The 21,820-nt window shown below is 50.6% G+C and overlaps 2 protein-coding genes across 8 annotated transcripts; both read right to left on the reverse strand.

Annotated features, from left to right (window-relative positions):
* Positions 1 to 1,124: 1,124 nt before the first annotated feature.
* On the reverse strand, positions 1,125 to 5,010 carry PSRC1 (proline and serine rich coiled-coil 1). 7 transcript variants are annotated; one of them, XM_057725066.1, is made up of 8 exons: positions 4,936 to 5,010; positions 4,554 to 4,597; positions 4,405 to 4,462; positions 3,524 to 3,965; positions 3,052 to 3,166; positions 2,716 to 2,961; positions 1,957 to 2,050; positions 1,125 to 1,730 (listed from the first exon to the last, which is right to left on the reverse strand). In XM_057725066.1, the coding sequence occupies exons 2-8, from the start codon at positions 4,570 to 4,572 to the stop codon at positions 1,727 to 1,729; spliced, it is 978 nt and encodes a 325-aa protein (XP_057581049.1). In that variant the 5' UTR covers positions 4,573 to 4,597; positions 4,936 to 5,010; the 3' UTR covers positions 1,125 to 1,726. The 7 variants fall into 7 exon arrangements, with proteins under 7 accessions (XP_057581049.1, XP_057581336.1, XP_057581119.1 ...); XM_057725353.1 differs by having other exon boundaries at positions 4,554 to 4,592; positions 4,936 to 5,002; XM_057725136.1 differs by having other exon boundaries at positions 4,554 to 4,720; positions 4,936 to 4,991.
* A 3,455-nt stretch (positions 5,011 to 8,465) lies between these two features.
* Positions 8,466 to 21,088, reverse strand: MYBPHL (myosin binding protein H like). The gene is given in 10 exon segments (XM_057696471.1): positions 8,466 to 8,538; positions 9,672 to 9,717; positions 10,573 to 10,759; positions 11,066 to 11,202; positions 11,304 to 11,463; positions 11,606 to 11,745; positions 11,958 to 12,153; positions 12,707 to 12,795; positions 20,945 to 21,028; positions 21,031 to 21,088. Coding segments are annotated over 9 exon segments (1,062 nt in total). The 3' UTR covers positions 8,466 to 8,538; positions 9,672 to 9,706.
* Between the last annotated feature and the right edge of the window lie 732 nt (positions 21,089 to 21,820).

Below are 21,820 nucleotides of genomic sequence, written 5' to 3' on the forward strand. Positions count from 1 at the left end.
ACGCCAATGCAGGACGCAGTTGGGATACACACCTGAGGTTTTCTTGCTTCTGTCTAATTTCTTCAGAGCCAAATAGTGTCTGTCTCCACACCCCCTCCCCCAGCTCAATGCTTAGAATCCCAGACGCTGCAGGAGTTGCTGCAAGAAGCTCAGGGAGAGGTGAACGCGTAGGCTGCTGTCTGTGTGATACAGGTGAATGTGTAACATGAACCTTAAGGTCAGCCATAAAAAGAAGAAAGCCATGGTGGCCCCTGGCCCGGGAACAGGGCAGGGTGTGTAAACCTGGGGGCAGGGCAGCAGCTGGAACTCACTCCCTTTGCCCAGTTGCCTGCTGGCTTCCTTAAGTCAGGGCCTGTCCTCCAAGGAGGAAAGTCCTCTCAAAACTCACAAGGAATTGAGCTGGTTCTGGCTGCAAGCATCAAAGGCTGGGAGAAAAGGGAGACCCTTCGTTAAATCTGTTAGACGAGTCTTTTGTCATTCATTTAACAAACACCCCCATCTTGCACTCAATATTTTTTTCAGTAAATGAATGAAATTCTCTGCCACATACAAATCACAACTAGGCACTGCAGAGACTTATAAATTCCTGGCGCCAGCCCTCAAGTCTAGTAGGGGAAAGAAGAGGAGACACCAACAATTTTAAAGATGTAAGGCAGAACATAACGAAGCATTCAGGTATCTTCTACCTAAGGCAATCGGCAAACCTGAACACCAGGGTACCCACCCAAGGGCCCTTTCATCCCATAAGTACAGACAAGATGCTGAATTCCTAGGAGGCTCCATTCTTTTGCCAGGAAAGGACACCCACGTTTAGGATATAAATAATTTACCAAGACCCTGGTTTAATAGCCTCACATACTGTGAATTAAGCTATACTTAAGTTGACCTGGACTTTCTAATAACATATGAAGCCTGGAAATGCCTGGGAAAAGGCAACCTGTTCCCACTGAATGCCAGCAAGGGGGCTAGTCATAGCCTGATTAGCTGGAATCAAGGCCCTAGAGCCTATTCAGACCCATACCTGGGAAGCCCATCCTGGCTCCCTCATTGGAATTACACAGAGGAGTTTACTCCAAATTTGTTAGAAACTGGAGCAGGATTTACTTTCACATGTACACAAAATATAAAAATATATCCATTTTATTTTAGAAAAATGTAGACCAATGGAGTAAGCTTATCATAAACTGGCCTGTTTGGAGTCATAGAATCCACAGGAAACAAGTTCTGGAGACCAGATGACTGCCTCTGCCTCTCCAAACAGGCCTGGGTCCAGTAGAGGATGTGATTCAGGAGGACTGCTCCTTGGAGAGCAGGGAGGTTAGCTACAGGGGCCATTCACATGTAAATGTCCAGTGAACCAAAGCCCAAGAAGAAAATGAAACTCTCTGGAGCTGGATACAAGAGTGAGGGTGGGTGAGGACAAACCACTCTCCAGCATTTCTCATTTTCTGTTTAACTTCACCGCTGGGAGGCAACCTCTTTTTCCTATTTTGTTTCAACTCAGAGTTTGATTCCCCTCCAGCTCAACCCAAATCCACCCCATCTCCCATGCTCTCTGCTCCTGGGGCACCAGCCATGGTGGCAGCTCTTCCTTCTATCCCTGGGCCAGAATCTGCTGGAGTCAGGCCTGCCTCCAAGGATAGGGCTTGGGAAGCCAAAGAGAGTTGAGTCCAGGCAGCGACTGTAGTGGTTTGCTACTGAATTCTTGCTTGCTGTCCTGATCTCTTTACCTAAAGAGACAGAAGAAGGAACTGCTTTAAACTGCCCTTCTTTCACAAGCCCATTTGTTACCAGCTGGGTTCAAATTCCTTAAGATAGGAAGAAATGGGACTCCCTGCCCCTCCAGGCTCCCCTCCTCATCCCCATCTTGCCACACAGGATTTGGGGCTGATGTGCATAACAGCTCAGCATCCCAAATGACAAGGGAAAGAGAGATAGCATCTCAACCTGTCTTACCTGGTAGGTCCTGGGACTGCAACCTTCCTGGGGGGCTGCAGATTGCTGCGACCAGCACCAGTGACGGGAAGATTTGGTCGCTGAGAAACAGGAACTTGATGGGGGTTAACAAAAGACATGAGTTAGCAGAAGGTTTAAGTGATCTTCTCAAAAAGAAATACTGGATGAGGGACTTCCCTGGTGGCGCAGTGGTTAAGAATCTGCCTGCCAATGCAGGGGACACAGGTTCGAGCCCTGGTCTGGGAAGATCCCACATGCCACGGAGCAACTAAGCCTGTGCACCACAACTGCTGAGCCCACGTACCACAGCTATTGAAGCCCACGCACCTAGAGCCGGTACTCTGCAACAAGAGAAGCTACTGCAATGAGAAGCCTGTGCCACACAACAAAGAGTAATCCCTACTCGTCGCAACTAGAGAAAAGCCTGAATGCAGCAACAAAGATGCAACACAACCAATAAATAAATAAATTAATTAATTAATTAAAAAAAAAAAAGAAATACTAGATGAAGGCAGAGTGAGTTGGGATTAGTGCCTTTCTTCCCACCCAAGGTAAAAAAACATAAGGTATTTGAAAACGGAGGCTCAAACTCTGCCCAGGCCCACATTCTCTCCCTAACTCAGCCTTCCCACCTTCAAACATTGCTGTAACGAGGGTGGAGAAAGTCATTGCTACCAGCTCTGGGAGGGTACATTCATGTTGGGCAAGGGTAGGTATTCTTCCTCCTGATTTCTTATCGTTATGTCCATTCTTCCTCACCTCTGTGCCCTGCAGCACTTGGTCTTGGAAGTCCTTTCCGAGCTGACAAGGAGTCTGGAGGGAGGGCACCTTTGCTGGACGGTACACTCCGGCCGGTGAGTGGCATCCTGCTGGGAGGCCTGGGAATGGCCGATGGAACAGGCAGTCGAGTGGAAGGTTTAGCAGCTGCTCCTTGTGGCCGAGACAGACGCTGAGAGTTGCTAGAAGGCGGTGGAGCCAAGACTGGTCTGACGGGGGTAGGTGGGCCTGGTGGAGAGGAGCAGAGGAATTGTAGGGTCAGCTCCACATCCTCCCTCCTCCCACACACCCACAGCTTTGCCCCCCAGTTCTTCTCACTTGCTGTAGCTCTCCCGCTGGGCCCAGCTTTCCCCCGGACTGGAGGAGTTGATCGGGCAAGAGGAGAAGATGCTGGGCTTTTGGATGCAGGGAACAGATTGCAAGTGGGCGACTCCTGAAACACAAAGAGAAGGGAAAAGAAGGGCTAGAGTGGAAAAAGAATTTGTTCTGTTGGCTGATTAAGGGATAGAGGTAGAGAGTTGCCTAGACCCAGTAAGGAAAAGCAGAAGGTAGCTGCCAACATCATCACCACCACCACCTATGCCATTTATTGAGCGCTTATTACAGAATTATAGAGCTCACGCACAGACGCTGTGGTAAGTACTTCGTTTATGGTACCCCAATTCCAACAATTCTATGAGGTGAATTTGACTACTATCTCCATTTTACCAACAAGAAAACTGCTCTATGCCTGTACTGAGTCATGCACGGAGTCGGGGGCACACATCCGACCCAAACCCTCTAAACTCACCCTCTTCATGCTGGAGGGCCTCTTTCCAGATGCTGCCCGAAGAGCCCTGACGGACCCCTTCCTGTCGCTGCTCCGGAGTCGGGGTGTCAGGCTGCTTGGGGAGGGGGTGCTCCGAGCCAAAGAGCTCACGGTGGGCAGCAGGTCCCGGACAGGACTGTCCTTGAGCACAAAGGTCTCCCGCCGAGGGCTGGGCTTCACCCTCCGGGGCCCCGGGCCCTCACCCGCATTCTCCCGCTCCTGCAGGGCACACTTCTCCAGCTGAGCTGCCAGCCGGTTGGCTTCATTGAGGACTTCTTCCAGCTTCTCTGGGCTGAGGGGGCCTAGGCTGAACCTCAGACTCTGGGGGGCTGGGGCCGCTGCATTTGGGTCACTTCGATGGGAGAGACCTCGTCGGAGGGGTTTCTCGGGAGTCACCAACACTGCTGTATCTTCTTCCTCTCGACTGAGACAGAAAACAAATCAAGCACCATGCCCACACAGAAGAGAGCAGGAGACTGCAAGGGAGACTGGGCAAAACCCCCACAACAGAGCCAGGAACACCACCCCAAACCTCGATGCCCATGCTGGCTGTGAGATCTAACTGATGCGACCCCTAGTTCTATGAGGCCTTCAGCACTTACTGACATTGGAAATGACGCCAGGATGAAGATGTAGCAAATCCACTTACGCTTCTTCTTAACACCCTGAAATCTCAATCGGGTTTATCCCTTCTCCCCTCCCCCAGTAGTGTCGTTGGGGCCCAAGTCCACCAGCCACCCAGAAGCCCCAGTGCACCCAACCTTGCTAAATTACCAATCCAGACCTGAGACCAATAATTCAGCAGTAAGGGGTTAGAGACAACCATTGCTGGAGGAAAGTAAGCAGGATAAAGAATCTACTACCTGTCAGAGGGCGACACCCCCCCAAAGTCCAAGGTCTCATCCGCTATAAACTTTACATCTGTAGGGGAGGAGAGAACAAATGGCAGCCTTGCGTCCCTAACATGGCTCGAGATCACAGGGCCTCATTCTCCCCTCCGGGGTTTCCTTACCTTCTTCTAAATCTTCCATGTTCCAGGCAAATTAGACCCCTGAGCTGGAGAGAAAACAGCCTTTGCTCAGGTCTCCATCCTGCCCAAGGCCTCCCAGCTAGACTCAGGGTGCAAGCTAGGGGTTGGGGGTCATGCTGGAGGTAAAGCAAGCGTCCCAGCAGGAGCACCTGCCCGTGTAACAGGGGTACTGTTACCTCCCGGGCAAGAGCGGGCAGATTCCCCCACCCTCCCATCTCCCTCCGCACACCGGCCCCCGCCCCCCTGCGATCCGACCTCTTCCCGCTGGGGCTGTCTACACGCCCCATCTTCCTCCCCGCCACCATCCTCCGGGTGCTTCCTCTCCCGCAAGCCACCTTTCTACTCCCCGCGGCACCACACCCACCTCCGGGCCACTCTCCGTTTTCACTTTCCGAGCCGCCTAACCTCCCGCGGAAGGTGCTCTCCTCTCACAACCTAGTCCCGGGAATCAGCTCCGAGGGGGCGGGGCCCCTTTCGAATCTCTCAGGCCCCACCCACTCCTCCCACACGCGCTCAATCATTGGTGGAGCCCAGCATCCCCCACCCTCGTGGGGCGGGGCGGCGGAGGGGTAGCCGGCCGGAAGTCTGCAGGTGGGGGGCCGAGCGGAGAGCAGTTCCAAGGAAGGCTCCATCCGGAGGGCTGAGGCTGGGAAGCTGCGAGCGCGCGCGCGTGACCCGGAGACCCTGTTTGGCTCCCCTCCCGGAGCCGGGACTGCGAGGGGCGGGACCTCGCGGCGGCGCGCGAGGGAACGGGCCAATGAGTGAGGGCTTCGCGCCCTGCCGCCCCCCCCCCCCACTCTTCTCCGCCCCCTCCTCCTCCTGAGAGGCAGAGCTGAGCTTTGACGCCGCTCGTGGCCGTCGGCCCTGAAATTAACTGCCTGAGGAAATTTGTTTTCTTGGGCTCACTTCGTTCGGAAGCACCGTGTTAGCCCGATCCTTAAGTTGTGATTTTTGCAAGTTTACGGAAACAACTAAACATTTATATTTTCGGTATATTGAGGTTCTCTAAGGCCACCAAGGTGTGAGGAAACCAGCAGACTTTTCAGACAGAGAGATTTGGATTCAGATTCAATCGGGGCTCCTCTGTGGACAAGTATATTGAGTATCTTTGACCTCAGTGAGCTTATGTTCGACCCCTCGCTTATCTAAGAGGATCTTGACCGTCACAGAACGTGGTTAGGAGGATAATTATGAACATCAAGTTTTATACCATATGCCCGAGGAGCTTTTGAGGGTAATGTTTGTGACTTGTTTGCTCGAAGTTAAAAGCTGTGTTGTAAAAAGCTTAAGCCTACTTATTAGGGATTTTCTTTGTTATTTACAAGGGTTGCCTGTGAATAGACTGGGCCACCAGTTAACAGAGATTCTCAGAAATGTTCTAAAATTTTTACATTAGTAGTGCCCAAAAGAATGGTTGACGAGCTTTCCTATAAACAAACAGCCTGAGCTTTTAGTCTCCAGAGTTTATGACCATTATTTTGGTTATTTATAGGCTTTTTGTTTACTTGCTAGGTTTTAGCTGTGAAGTTGGGGTGAGGTTTGCAGGAGTGAGATGTTACAGTAATAAATGCCACAGGAAGGGAAGGAGCCTTGAAATTTAGTGGTGTGATAAGGGAGAAGATGGGGAGACCCAGAACTTGCAAGCTTATGTGAGGAAGAGCTGAGAGAAGAGGATTGCCTCTTTTTCTGCAGGTTTCCTGGTGAACGTAGAATTTTAGTTGCTTTCAGGGTTCAGATTCTTTGGAGGTAGAAAACCAGAGCCAGTAGCTTACCTCTCTCCAGGCAGGTAGTAGCAAAGTGGAGATCAGAGGGAAAGCTGTTAATTAACTGCATTCCTTCTTCCCCTAGGAGCAGCCTGAGTAGGAAAATTCTTCACCCACCTTCAGGTAAGTGGAGGAGGCAGTTTTAGCAAGTTGGAAGTTAATTTCTCCTAAGAAAACTCATCTCCAGTTTTCTGTCACCAAATTATGATTTTTGAAAGCTGTTGTAGAAAAAAAAGCAATGGATCTACTTTCTCTTCCATCAGAATGACAACAAAGCCAGAAAATATAGATTTCAGGCACAAGAATTCTTCAGGCAGCGTAAGGCCACTAATCTGGGAAATAATGTGTCCCCTTTCAGCTCAACCCCAAAATGATATGTATAAATGTTAAAGATTTTGGATTAATAATGGGGAAATGAACTAATAAAGAAATTATACCCCCTCCCAGGCACATGATAAGCCTTAGTTCAGAAGGTACTTTGAACATAGTATTGAGTGCATAGATGAAAAATTAAGGATTCCAGTGCAGTTTTCCTTGAACGCAGGGAAGCTTCTTGGTCATTATGTACATGACTGGCTGGCTCTGGACTCTGGCCCCCGCTCCCTAATGGCCCTCCCAACATTCTCAGCAGGGGTTCTGCAAATGTATTAGACCCTACAAATGATTTGTGTGACTATTCTCTCAGTTTTCCCAAGGATGCTACATAACTCGTAACATTCTAGATGCATAGGAGGAAGTTTATTTATGACATAAAATGAATGCCTTGAGGCACTGGGACTTAATTCTCACAGAACTCCAGTTGAGAAAGGCTGGAATAGATACTTGGTCTCAACTGAAAATGGGCCTTTGGTCTGAACAGAAAAGCTCCCTCACACTCAGCCAAATCATATTCTCTTCCTCCTTAAAACCTTGCCTTATGTTTACTGCCTCCTAGAAATCTTTTTTTTCTTAAACCCATGATTCCAACCCAGACCCAAACAGTGGGGGTCCCTGGGTAAAAGAGATGAGTGGAAATAGGGAAGGCCTGAAGTCAAACAGACCTGGTTCAACTCTTAGAACTTCTGCTCTCCAGCTACATAACTTGGAGCAATTTATAAGTTTCAACTCATTCATTTGTAGAATGAAGATGCAAAGAGATAAAGCCTGCTGTTGGGTGCCTGATGCTAGAAGGCTGTTTCAGTTATGTATTATTGTGCAACAAACCACCCAATATTTAGTAGTTTGAAACAACAGGAACTATTGATCTGCTCCTGATTTTACAGTTTGGGCAGGGCTATGTAAGGACAGCCTGTCTCTACATGAGTAGATGGGTTTGACTGGGGCTGAGGGGTCCCAGGTAGCCACCATGTCTAGGGCTGTGGTGCCAGCTGTCAGCTGGGATGCTTGGTTGTCCTGCATGTGGCCTCCCATAAGTCAGATATCCATGCTGAGATTCTTTCCATGGGAACATGACTTCCAAAAGCAAAAGTGGAGACCAGTATACTTCTCAACTATTACAGCATCACCTCCACTACATTCTTTTGGTCAAAGCAGGTCACATGGTCTGCCAGATTCAAGTGGGGAGAAATAGACTCCAGCTCTTGGTGGAAAGAGCACCATGTCCATTCCAGGATGGGAGGAACTCGCTATCTTTTGCAGACTCCATCACAGAATGCCTTCAGTATCTTATTTGTTGTAGAAATGAAAACATGTAAGCAAGAGCACATCACCTTTATTCTTTTTCCAGGGCTTAATGAGACTCTGCTCTTGTGTTTTCACTGTCTCCTAGCCCTCACATCTTAGTGCTCTGTCTTTAATTGGCTATGTGTGTATTTAATGTGTCCTGCTGTCTGTGTCTCTGTGGCGGATGTGCATCCTGTTTTCCAACTTATACTGGAAAGCATGGAGAGGAAAAGAGCAGGTCCTCTTGACCATGCCTTTGAGCACCTGGTAATGTATAGAGTTATCATAGACTGTCTAGAGAAAAGGACAGTGTTAGGAACCTGTGTGGAAGAGAATGTAGATATGGGAAGAGAAAGAGGAGTCTGGGGGTCCACAGATTCCATGCAGTCTGGCTAGAGGATTCCAACTTTCTCAATGGTTTTCTGTATAGAAAGTCTCAAACTGATGGACACTTATGCACTGAAATCCACTCCTTTATTTAGATTAGCCCAAACAGACACTATGCTGGAGCTCCTTAAGGACACAGTCTCGCCACAGGCTTCCTGGAGGCACAGAAAAGAGAGGGTATGTTGTGGCCGTAACAGTGAATCCAGGCTGCTGAGGCAACCCCCTTTCATGGTCCCTGGGTCCTTTGCTCTGAATTCTCTATTTATTGGGCTTCGTTGCTGGCGTTGACTGGGAGAGACGGAAAAGGGCAGCTAACAGTAACAAGGATAACACCAGCACAACGTGATCTTAACCTTAACTTTAACGCAGAGAGGGAATTGAGGGATGGCGAGAGAACTGGCTGTGCAAGCCAACTGGCAGAGAGGGATCTCCTGAGAAGCTTGTACTTTTAATGCATCCCTCAGGGATCTATTTCATTTGCTATAGATCAGTGAGAGGCTTAAACAAATGGCTTCTGGGATGGAATTCATTGTTGGGTTTCATCAGCCAGGAGCTGCAAGTCAGAGGAGATTTTGGGAACCAGTTCTCTTTGATTCTCTCATGAGCTGCTTTTTCACCCCACCTATCAGTTTGTACACAACACTTCTGCTGTGAATGATTGAGAGCCTGAAGAAGTTATCATATTCTAAGTGATGGTCTGAGTTGCCCTTTGCCAGTAACGGGACCACATCCCCACATGTTCAGTTATTATTGACATATAACGGTAACGGTGGTTTTCTTCTCTTGAATGGGAAGGAATCCAAAAACTTCAAAGTAGAAAGCAAGCGAACATATCTGGTTTTCGCCATGCTTGAGATCCTGAGGTAGAGACATTTAATGGACAGGAACATCTCCCTCTCTCTTTTTCTGCCGTGTGCTGGTGCTGCTGCTGACCTCTGCCATCCTCCACTCCTGGTGGTTTCCTTGACGCCTTTTCTTACAGCACCTGCTCCCTCCCTCCCACAAAACCCCCTTACAATTAGGTAGATGCTATCACTCTTTTCCAGAGGACTATTAGGTTTAGTTCCTGTCATCAACTTGAGGAGTACAGATAGAGGATGTGTCAAAAGTAGACCTCATCTACGGTAAATTCCCTCCACAGGGGTGATAGTATTCATTTATAAGAAAAAAAGTGGTTGCCAGTGAGTGCATGGTTGAAAGGCTCAGGAATACGTATCTGTCCCAGACTCAGCAACACTAGCCATAAACATGAAATACTCCATTCAGACCTCCGTCCCTCTTTCCTTACCTTCCACAGAGTTGCCCATGTCCGCTTAGGGTGCCTCAATTAGGAGCTGTAAGAATTCAGACATTTCTCAGTGTTAACATCTCAGAAATCTCTGGGTAACCTTTCAGAGCATCGACAAGGAATATACCTCCAGGTCTGGGGGGAGTCCATGGTGCTAATTAGGAGTCTATGCAGAGGGAAGAACAGGACATGTAATGGCCCACTCATTCCTGAGTCATGCTGCACACGCTTAGAAAGTGCCCACTGTGTGTCAGAAACTGGGCTCAAGACAGGGGAACAAAGGCTGATAAGACGGTCCCTGTCCTCACAGTGCTCATAGTTTATGGGGAAACAGATCAGTAAATAGATAATTATAAAACAATATTCTAAATGCAGTGATGGCAATCTGAGCAAGGTGACAGGAATGGATAAATTAATGAGTATTTTAAAAGAGGTAGAGAGGATGTGCAATATTCCCTTTTAACCAACTGGAAACGAAAGTCCTCTGGTTTGTTTAAAAGTCCAATGAAGAGCTACAGCTTTCCTGGATTGAGTCAGAAGATTGTATAGTTTAATGAAAAATGATCTGGGTGAGGTCCAGGAGACTTGGCCTCTTTCCACTATAGTGCCAACTTCTCAATTAACCTACACTGGAAATTGCAGGTAAACCGATCAGTCACCTCCCTGTGCTTCACGTTTCTCCTTTGCAAAGTGGAAATAGTGATTCTTGCTATATTATAGAATTATGATGGAGAGAAATGAGAGAGTGGATGATAAAAACAGCTCCTCAAATACACCCTAATGATGACAGTGATGAGAAGTCCTGAAGGGGAAGCAACTGGAGCCCTTCTCCATCTAGGCTTGCATCTCTGCCCACGACTTTCCCACCTGTGGAGAGAGGAGGTGAGAGTTCTGCCCTTACCTTTCACATCCACCCGACAGTCCACGGACGCCTCCCCCAGGGGGTTAACGGCCTTGCAGGTGTAGACGCCCCCATCAAAGGGGCCAGGCTTGCGGATTTCTAGGGAGCAGATCCCCAGGTGAGTGAGGGCTCTATACTTGGGGTTGCCTTGAATATCTATCTTGTTCTTTAGCCAGATGATCTTTGGCTGGAAGATAAAGATGAGGGGGGTGAGTAAGGAGAAATCAACAGGACTCCATCCCCCCTGCCAGAGAGAGAGACAGCTTTGAAGCTCGTGCCCAATTGCCAGCAGGTCATTAAGTGACATCTTCCTATATGAGGAACAAACCCTAAAAGCAAAACTGGAAACATTATCTACATCAGCCTGGTTTGGACTCCAGTGCCCTGAGTGTTCCTACGTAATGTTTTGATTAGACTGTTCTTCGACATAGCTCAGGTTAGAGCTGGAGCAGGAAGCAGCATAGCACAGCCACCCACAGACCTCCCCACTCACCTCGGGGGAGGCGCGGACGCAGCAGAAGAGCTGGGTGTCATAGCCGATGACTGTGGTGCAGTCTGCCAGAGGCTGGGTGAACTTCGGGGCTTCTGAGAAATCTCGCTGGGCAAACCCCTCAGTCTTGTAAACAGTAGCTGAAGGGACCAAGAAGGGCCTTGATGTGGTGCCTGAGGGCCCCATCCCTCTTCAGCTCTTTCTCCTTAACTATTCCCAGCTCCGAGTCTTGGTGCCTTACCTGCTTTCTGGATGTGGGCCAGGTCGGCAGTGACAGGGGCTGTCTCGCTGAGCCCACACTGGTTCTCAGCAAAGACTCGAAATGCATAGGAGTTGCCAATGATGAGGTTGGAGACTGTGCAGCTGGTGCGGTGATAGCGCTCCAGCACCGTGAACCACAGCTGCGGGGCCCCGGAAGATGCCGGGAATGAGACCCCTGTTTTGGGAACTCACTTCACCCCAGCCTACCACGTGGAGCTGCCAGAGCCCCATTCCAGAATGTGCTGTTCCTCCCTCCCTCCCTCACTCCCAGCCAGGCGTCACCCCAGATTTGGTGTCAGCCTTCTGCACCGTGTATCCCAGGAGTGCCGCGTTGCCTGTGTCTTGGGGCGGAGTCCACTCCAGGGTAGCGCTGGAGCCCCACACATCCACCAGCTTGATACTCTGAGGAGGACCCGGCCTCTCTGAAAGGGCCAAGCATAGCAGCGGGCATGGCATGCCTCACACGCCAGGACATCACTCCAGGAGGGGCCCCTCTGCTTCTGCTCAGCCACACCTCCCTTCACTCACCACTGCATCCCACAGCCCCACTTCCCCAGCTCTCTGTGCTGAATCCTCTTCAGTCTGGGCCCAGAGCCCCTGAGGACCACCCCGTCTTCCACTCCTCCCACCGTACCGATCACCAGGATGTCAATGGTGGCGGTGGCCTCCAGCCCGCCCAGCTGCACACAGAGCTGGTAGCGACCCGAGTCAGCACGCTTGGCCTCTCAGATGAAGAGGATGGAGTCCCGCTCCCCATTCCGCACACTCACGTGACTGGCGTCCAAGGCGCAGCCATCGTGCGTCCAGATGGCTCGAGGTTTGGGTTTGCCCTGAGAGATGGGGAGAAGGCTGTGAGCTGCACCGAGAGGCCTCTTGCGCCTTCTGCCTGCAGTAGGGGTCAGAGCCACCAGGTCCACGTGGTGACTTGACTCGCAGCTGCAAATTCTTTGAGGAGTTGGTGGACTCTCCCAGGGGATTTCCATCTTTCAGCAACAGCCTCAGGATCATGGGAAAGGGGGATGGCTTTGAGTCTCCCCCACTCTGAGAGTCTAGGTCATGGACACTCAGGGCAGCTGGGACTAACAATAGCTGCTCAAACTCCTGAGAGCCCTCCAGACTGAGAGCTCCCAGACCTCTGCTGACTGAAGGGCATGGGTTGGCCTCACATCATCACCCGGGCATGCCCGACCTGACCCGACCCCAACCCCCCTCTCAGGAGTGCTGCTGGAAGGGCCATTTGGCCTCAGACTTCTGGTGACATGTCCCCTCCACTCAAGGCTAGGATGACTGCCCCACTGCTAGCAGGACTTTTGGTTTTTGTTTCCAAATGAAAACCCTGGCCTGGCCCTGGTCATGGACTCAACGTGGGGCCTGCGTGATCACCTGGAATGGGATCAGTAGGTTCACGGTGTCTCCAACCTTCCGAACGTAGGTCTGCCTCAGGACCCGGGGTAGCCAGATCTTGGGGTGCTCTGAGTGATGGAAAGAGAGAGAACAGGGGATGCTGAGCCTCCTGTGGGGGTAAGAGGAGAGTTTAGAGGAAGTGGAAGTGGATGCTGCATCTAGCTGTACTCCATGGCCAGGTAACCCAGGCAACGCTCAGGGAATGGGAGGATGGCTCCCATCATCTCACTGGGATTTAGGGGTAAGCAGCCCGCTGAAGGATCCTCTAGGGAGCAGTAAAGTCTCAGCAGAAAGAGCACTGAAGTGCTAGCCTGCCACCTACTTGTTTTAATGTATAACTTTCCACCACTGACTTTTCATCAACTGAGATTTCTTTTTTGTTTGTGCACAGGCCAGGCCAGTCCAAGTGGTTTGTCTTTCCACTCCTTGTCTACATTTGTCCTCGACAACACTCCTTTTACCAAGGCCACTTCCAATGTCAGTTCTGACCCCCAAGTGTCAGGCCCGCTCCCCAGTTTGGTGCCAGACCCCGAGGAGAAAGCTTTACATCCTGCAGGCACAGTCCGCACCCTGGACCCACCAGGACAGCACTGACGTCACTGCAGAGGGAGCTGGCGTCTGGGTCCCTTCCTCTGCGGGGCCGCCCTGTTCAGGGCCCTGCGTGGTGTCTTCCAGTCTGTGGAGGATCACTTTGTACAGTCAAAATCTGGGAAAGATTAGGTCCACTGCTCACTCCTTCTTGATCTTCCAGGCGTGTTCCAGTGAGAAGAGAGATTAGATTATGTTTATTGGCTTCCAGGATGAAGACAGGAGACGCTCAGGAAAGTGCTGAGTGTAAGTTTGGAGAATGACCAGGTGTAATTTTCTCTCAGGATGCCTCGGGCGGCCTTGGCTGGGGAAGCATAAACATGCCACCTGGGTTCCCTTGGGGTCCTGGCTGAAATCGACTCCATTTTGCGGGCTTCTGGGGCTCCTGTCTCTTCCTTTCTCAGATAGTCCCCTGCTGCTGTTGTCTTACGTGCAGTGTGACAGCCTCAGCTCCCACCAACTCCCCAGCCTCCCCGCTCCTTCATTCCTAGCAGTTGGAAGAACTCCAGCCCAGCACACAACTGGCAAACAGCTCGACAGCAGATTCCAAGCTTTTTGATAACATGCATTTCCCTGTAAATACATTTCTGAACGTTCACCCCAATGTATGTATGTTTACTTACAAATTGAGCCGTTTAAAAGGTACATGACATAATGCAGAATTAGAATGGTGAAATTGGAAATAGAAGAAACGAAGGTTCTACGAAGCTCTTCCTGCATCTCAGTTTGTAGATCTTTGCTTAGAGACCAGGAACTTCATTCTCATAGTCCGCCCCGTTACTATCTCGAGATTACTTGGGCTTTGTGGCTGAATATAGACAGAAATATATTCCGTGCGCGCTCTGCATTTTGTTTACCTAGTTTCCGTTTTGGCCGTGTGGCTTACATTTTTGACCTGGGTTGTGCTGTCTTAGGCTGCGCCTCACCCCTCTACCCTGAGAGAAGCAGGAACTGCATGGTACAGGGTCTCCAGTGCTCTGAGCGCCATCCTGCCTGCGGTGCTCAGGGCCTGAGGCCTCAGCAAGGACTCAGCAGCTCAGAGCCCAGGCAGCTGAACGACCCCGCTCGGCTGCCCTCTGTTCGACTTTGGCGGTTTGGGCGGAGGCGGGGCATGAAGAACAGAAGAAGTGTTGTGTGATGTGTCTCTCTCCTGTGGCCATCTTGGCAAGCGACCAAGGAGCTGAGAACAGGCGGATATGACTTCAGGGTTTTCTGAAAAAAGAGGGCGGCAATTGAAAAGGAGGGTCAAAACCTCATCTTGTTGGACTTCATTCCCCGCTGCTGGGTGGGGAACTAACCCTTCACGCTTGCTGGGGAGAGGGCCGGGGAGAAGCCCGCTCTGCTGGCCCTCGTGCTGCCTACAGAACCTCTGAGTTAGGAGGGACCTCGATGAGCAACCAGAGCAGGGAGAAGACTGGAAGGAGAGAGCTGGGAGAGAGAAACTGATTTTCTGTGGATCTCATGGCCGGTCGTGAAGTGGTGCTGGCACCAGGATTCCGGCCTCCCCATCTAGGAGTGTGTGTCTGAAGGACCCGTTCTCAGATCATGACAGCGTATCTGTCCACTCACCCGCCCTGCAGTGTCCACCTGGAACTGGTCATCATAGTCAGGGCTCTGGCAGTGGTCTTGCCCCTGGAGGGGAGAGGCCAAGAAGGGAAGGCAGCGGGCCACGCTCAAGGACTCAGAAGGTTGAGGTGAGGAAAGGAACCCAGGCTGTCATGCCTGGAAGAGGTGCCATCTGAGCTCTGCTCTGCTTGCACCTCAGGTAGGAAGAGGGCTTCTGTGGTAGGTGCGTGCTGATGTATATAGTATTTTTTCCCCACTTAGTCTTTCTTAGAAAAATACCTTGGAAAAGGTTAGCATTGTTTCACTTGAACTAAGGAGAAAAATGAAAGAGAGAAGTTTGTGTGGCACATAAGCTAAGATGAGGGAGTTGGGAGGGGGATGAACCAAATGGCCCTGAGCTCCAGAGGGGATGCCAGCAGGGGGCAGAGACAGAGGAGAAAGGCTGATGGCCAGAACAGTGGTTTCTGCCTCCCTGGAGGGCTCCTGGGCCAGTTCTTTGCTTAGAAGTGGGATTCCCTGACGAGACGATGAATCAATAGGGGACAAACTTAAGTTCCTGTTAGGATATTCCAAGTCTGAGGACTAGCAGGTGAGGAGTCTGCTCTCAGCCATCTCCCAGCCCCAGTGGGAGGGCAGAGGATTGGCTTGAGGCTAAAGCTGCTGACAAAGGAGAGAGGTGACAGAAGAGTGTGTGACAGCTGCAGGTGCCTGGGCGGCAGCAAGCTCTTCCCCAGCTCACCCCAGGCCTTGCGTCTGCCCAGCAAACAAGAGCAATCTGACCCCTCGCTGAGAATAATAGGAGGGCTCGTCTGGAACATCTCTTTTCACACATCCACAGTCAAGAGAGGTGTTAATTGTACTGACCTTGGAGAAGGATGGCTTTCCCTGATGCCCAAGGTCTTTCTCCTCCTCAGATGCCAGGAGGGATGTGAACCAAAGACTACAGCCCTAAAGCAGAACCTCGGTTTTCTAAGCCCAGGTCTAAGACAGCCACAGTCTGTCTATGAGGTTTTCTCCCTTCATAGAGTCTTAGGGAAAAGGCATTTTGAAAAGTCCTTTGAGAGCCCTTGGCTTCTGAGCTGTGTTTCTCTCAGCACTGAATTTCTCTCAGACAGAATACTGTCTTAAAAATTAGTGGAGAAGGAAACTACTTAAAGTCTGGAGATCTCAACTCGTCTTGATTAGAAAATCCTTCCTAAGTCTACCTAATTTCATCCTGCTGAGGTTTATGCCCATTTCCTTATTTTCTGCTCATGGGAAATAATTGTTCACATCCTCTCATAACTTGGTTTCACATGGCTGAAGACTTTCCTCCAGCGATTCCCTAAGGACTATGTAGTTCAGATTGATGGTATTAATTATGGCCCAGAGAGTGAAGGAACAAAATAGACAGGTTGAGAGAGTGGAGGAGTGTATGTGTGTGTGAGTGTGAGTGTGTGTAAGTGTGCAAGAATGTGAGTGTGACTGTGTGTAAGTGTGCAAGACTGCAAGTCACACATGCACGGGCCTGTGTGACTGAATGGTTACCAAAAGAAAGCAAATGCACAAGGTGAGCTGTTGCTTCCAAAAAACCCCAGAGGTTTCCAGGGATCCCAAAATTACCAGCATTTCTTAGAGAGACATTAGCAGATGCATAGGATGTGGCCTTGACCTTATCAGAAACCTGTCTGGAGGAGTGTGGTGGGAAAGAAGTGTGGTGACTTCAAAACAAACAAACAAACAAAAACACCTTGTGAAGTTCAAGAGTGTCACCTCCTTGAAGGCTATGAAACTAGGATCAGAAAAAATAAAAGACCATAGAAATAGGCAACGCTTCTCTGAGGAGAAGACTTCATCACCCTCTCGCCTTGCGGCAGGCTCTCCCTGACACTCATGACACTTGCCCTGGCCCAGTGTCACTCTCTCCAACACAGCTCCAGTCATGATTCCCGGTCATCTCCACAGCTAGCCTTCCAGTCCCTGCAGGGCTGCTCTTGCCTGCCACTCCTCCAATGGCTTCGTCCTCGCCTGCTTCAGCCTGTGGTTCCTTTGGTCCTTGTCTAGACCAATAACTACAGCTGCTCTAGAATCTGAATTTCAAGCATCCCACACTCTCAGCACCACCTCCATGACAGGGATGGCTAATTGCTCACAACAATTTATACAGATTATGTCTTCTGTAGTATAGGCCTCTCTGAGAAGGAGCTGCCCCACTTGCTGTATGACTATGAGACTAGTTCTCGCCAGTGAAATGTGAGTGGAAGTGATGAGAATCACTTCTGAGTGGAGGCTTTTAATGAATGAGTTCTCTGTTTCCCGTCTGCTAGCTGCATGCCGATGGTCATGGGCCCTCAGGCGTGGCAGAGCCACAAGATGGAAGAGGCCTGGGTCCCTGAATCAGTGCTGGAGAACTCTCTGCTGGGTAGGAACGCTTGTTTTTCGTTGTTTTGCTAGTAAGGAATAAACATCTATTGTATTTGAGCCTTAAATTTTGAGGCCTGTTTTTCAACTCACAGAGCCTAAGGAACAGTCTCTATCCCTTCAGTTCCCTCCCTCTAATGCTCTACCAGCAGTGATCCTTCAGTCCACTGAGACCTCTGGTCCATTATCTTCCCACCCCTTCACTCTCCATCACCCGTCTCATGTTATCACTTTCTTTCCCACCCAAATTAGATTCCATGGTCATTGTTAGGCTTACTCCCTTGCACACCCACTCAAATCCCTAATCCTTTTCCACTTCCTAGCAATACCCAGCCCCAGTTAAATGCCACCCAGTCAGTTCCTGTATCTGCACAGCCAGACATGACTGGGAAAAATATTACAAAACTATGCTGACTTTAAATTGATGGTTACTACCTCAAAACGGACCCTGGCAGTTATGCCAGACTTCCCTAATTCTCTCAATCTCCTGTTCTCCTGGGTGACCGTTGCACACCCTCCTCTTCTAAAACTTCCATGCCTTCTCCCGAGTCCTCATTCTCAGCTGACAGTCTTGCTAATGTCTGAGGCCTGTCTAGAGCCTATTCTTAAGTCAGCAGCCAGGAAGTCTTAAAACCTACACTTGATCATGTCAGTTCTCACCTAAAACCCTGCACTGGCTGCCTGTCTGTCTCAGAGTTGAACCAGTGTTCACAGTGGTCCTGCTACCTCTTTGACCCCAAACCTGCTGTTCTCTCCCACACTCTGTTACAGCCACAGTGGCCCTAATTCATAAGGTGCACTCCTGCCTCAGGACCTTCACACTCACTGTTCTCTGTCCATGGAAAACCTGCTTCCCAAATATCTGCATGCATTACTCTCTCGTCGCCTTTAAGTTGCTGCTCGAATCACCTTATTAACAAGATTTTCACTGACTATCCTGCTTAAAACAGCAAGCACGCTTCCCACCCCAGCACTTTTCCATCCTCTTCCTCTGCTATATTTTTCAGCATAGCAGTTATCACTATCTGATATTTTATGTTTTATTTGCTTACTTATCATCTGTCTCCTTACATAGAATGTAATCTCCACAAGGGAAGTTATTTTTTGCCTAGTTTGTGCATTTTTGTAACAGTACCTGGCACATAATAGACACAAAATAAATATTTGTAGAATGAAGAAAAAGGATAGGAAGGGAGGGTGGGAGAGTGGGAGGGAGGACGGAAGGATGGTTGCTTCAAGGCTAGGGATTCAGCTTCCCAAGTCTGGAAGGCACAGAACAGTCCAGATTGAAAGAGGACACAGGGTCAGCTGGAAGCAATCGAGCTGAGATCAGCAGACGGGCCCTCCTTCTGGGTCTCAGGGTCGTGTCTTCTCCGTGTCAGGGTGCAGCCTGCCCCATGGCCTCTCGCTCTTTCGAAAGCTCTCCTCCGGCCCCTGCCCAGCGTTGCCTCCAGGACACAGTGCTTCCATGTAGTGCTGAGAGTGACAGAGGATGGTTTCCCAGTGCCAACCACCTAATTCTGCTTATTTAGCCATGGAGTGGGGCTTTCTTGACTAAAAGCTCAGTGTCAGCCAGTTTCAGTTCATTTCGATGTCACGAATATTTGGACGTCTGCTCTATTTCACGTGCACTCACATGCTCGCCGCTGTGCCCCTCTAGGCCCCAAAGAGCTCCCCATAAGGAAGAGGAGGCATTAAGAGGCAGGAAAAGTCCTTAGCACTCATAGGGAATTCGGGGGCCATTTAGTCCGGCACCATGGCACCCGCCTGAAGACCTCTGGATAGGCTTCAGTGATTCTATGTGCTCCCTGAACTTTGTTGAGTATTTTTCTTGGAGCAAGAATCCACAGCTTCTGTCAGATTTTCCTAGGGATGCATATCCACCACGGGGTTAAGAACTCCAATTTAGTTCACCCGCTTAATTTACAGATGGGAAAATGGAAGCCCAGAGGAGTGGATTGACTTGCCTAGGGTCACAAGACAGAGCTAGGATTTGAACTCATGTCTTCTTTTCCCACCGGGATAACAGATGTAAACACTCTGCACAGTGTCATAAGGAGTCCTTACTGCCAGCGACCTCTGGGATGCTGGTGGCCCTGAGGCCATGCACAAGAACAGGGCCCTTGAGGCTGCACTTGTGGGCAGTGGCCTGGGGTGGTCAGGAGGGAGGAGTGTGCGAGGGGTGAGTGCCCTCCGCCAGGGTTTTGTGGCAATCCGTGGTCAGGGAGGCAGCAGTCCTGGCTCTCATCCTCCCTCTGCCTGTTGCTTATTCCCTGGGCCTTTTGGGGAAGAAACTGGTTTCCTGCCTCAGGACCATTCCAGCCTAATATACTCCCAATAATTTCTGCTCTTTTTACCTGTTTTTCAATGGGGCAAACTCAGTCAGCACTTTTCCCCTGACATTCAAATAGCTTCTGAAGACCCAGCTAATTTCATCAGGATGACAAGAGGCACAAGCTTTCCCTCCACAACCCTATTTGCAGTCTTTACCCCTGACTTGGAAATAATTTATTATCTATTCACATCTTCGTTTGGCCTCTCCTGAGACACAACAATCCTTTCAACTACCTTACCAGTTAGATACTATTAATCACCATTTTACAGAGAGGAAATTGAAACTGAGCAGTCCATTGACTTGGCCAAGGTCATGGAGCCGCTGGAGGAGGCACTGGGAATTGAGTCTAGATCCTGTCTTCTTTTTCTACCTCTCCCTACCCTGGGATTCCACTGTGTCTGGTTTGTGGTCTTTGCATCCTCTGCACTTAAGACTTCAAGGGGCCAGAAGTGAGGACTTTGTGCAGGAAACTATCTTAAACTTTTCGTGCAGCCCCAGTGGTTGCGTCGGCCAGTTACCACGCAGAAGAAGGGAAAAGCCAGGCTCCCATCTTCCACCTCTGTGTTGGGCTGAGCCAGGTGAAGTGGGAGCCATCTGGGATGAAGAGCTGTTATCTACAAAGCCCTCGGCCAGGGGCAGTGTGGGGGTTGGGCAGCAGGGCTGCTGGCAGAGAGCTCTGGGGCTGGAAGGGGCACCCACCACTTCTAGCTCAAAATGCCTCTTTGCTGAGAGGCTCACAGAGACCATGGAGGGGGAGCCAAATGCTTTCCCCCAAAGGTCTCCGCTTCCGTGGAGCTCAGGCTCAGAAAGGCTAGGGTTTCCTATGGGAGCCAGTGGGGATGTTGGGGTAGGTCGAGGACTCACGGCTCCACCGAGGATGAGGCGGAGTGTCACACACTGTTCAGCACTTAGGCTCCCAGTGGCTCTAAGCTTTTTGTTTCTCTCTTCTCCAAATCCAGGTGGACACCATCTCACCCCTCATTCCCTTCCTGACTGGTATTATTAGTGTATTGGGTCCTCCTAGTCCCTGTGACAGACATATTTTAAAGGTAAAAATATAAACCTACCATTATTAGTCACTGTAAAGTGCCACAAACATCATTCACTGACTTCTCAGGTAAAAACCAAAGACCCAGCAGAGACATTTGAGCAGCAAGTAAGAACCCCCCAAGGAACGGGGTGGGGCTGCAATGGGTGCGTCTCCATCCTAAGCACCAATCCCATGAAACCGTGTAGATCTGCAAAACCTACAAGGTGCAGTCAGGGCAGTAGGATATCCTCCCAACTCCCACGGCTCGCCGCACCCACCCCCCATCCCCACGGGTCACCTTCTGTGGGGGGCAGGCGCTGGGGAATGGGGCTGCCGGCCCCCTGCAGAGGTGAAGCCCGGGGTCGGTCAGCATCAGCTGGCTGGCTTCTTTCACCTTCAGCGTGGGTGCCGAGGCCACCTCCGGAGCTGTGGCTGCCTCCATGCTGGGCCACCCCGAGGCTGGGCTCCAGAGGAAGGTTTTCACGGTTGGCGGTGTGGGAGGGGCTGAGCACCTGCTCTCCAGCCTGGCCTCCCCAGGGTCCCAGCCACAGGGTTATGTAACTGGGCTGGCCTGTTCCCACCCAGCTACTCCCAGAAGGGCTGAAGCAGGGGCTAGGGGAAGAGGGGGGAGCAGGCCGCAGCCCAGAATAGCCGCAGGAGGAGGGCCCGGTAGCCCAGTTATCCTGGGAAGGAGAGGACACCTCTCACACAGCACCGGGGAGGGAGGGGAGCGCTTGAGCTTCAAACAGCCCCTCCCCGCCCAGACCATCCAAATGGGGCCTCTGGCTTCTGGCAGGAGGATTGGGTAACATCTCGGCTCCTGACCTCCGGCTCGTCTAAGGGTGTCCAGGTCCAAAGGAAGAGGCCCCAGGATTAGCTCATTCACAGGCACACCGTCAGGGGGTCTCTCCCTCTCTGTTTCCACATTTGCTGAGTTGTAAAGTCTTGTCACTTTGGCCTTTATGGGGGCGGCCCCATCCTCTCCACTCCCCACGTGGCCGTGGAGGGCAGTCTGCACCCTGGAGCCAGACCCCCTGGCTCACTTTGGTTCCATCACCAGTTGGCTGTGTGACTTGTAACCACACATCACAGTCTTTCTCAGGTCTGTTTCCTCATCTGTGAAGTGGCTGTTGTGAGGATTCAGAGAGGTAATTGTGTAAAGTGCTTAGCAGAG

Source organism: Hippopotamus amphibius, chromosome 1, assembly GCF_030028045.1.
Source record: "Hippopotamus amphibius kiboko isolate mHipAmp2 chromosome 1, mHipAmp2.hap2, whole genome shotgun sequence".
NCBI lineage: Eukaryota > Metazoa > Chordata > Mammalia > Artiodactyla > Hippopotamidae > Hippopotamus > Hippopotamus amphibius.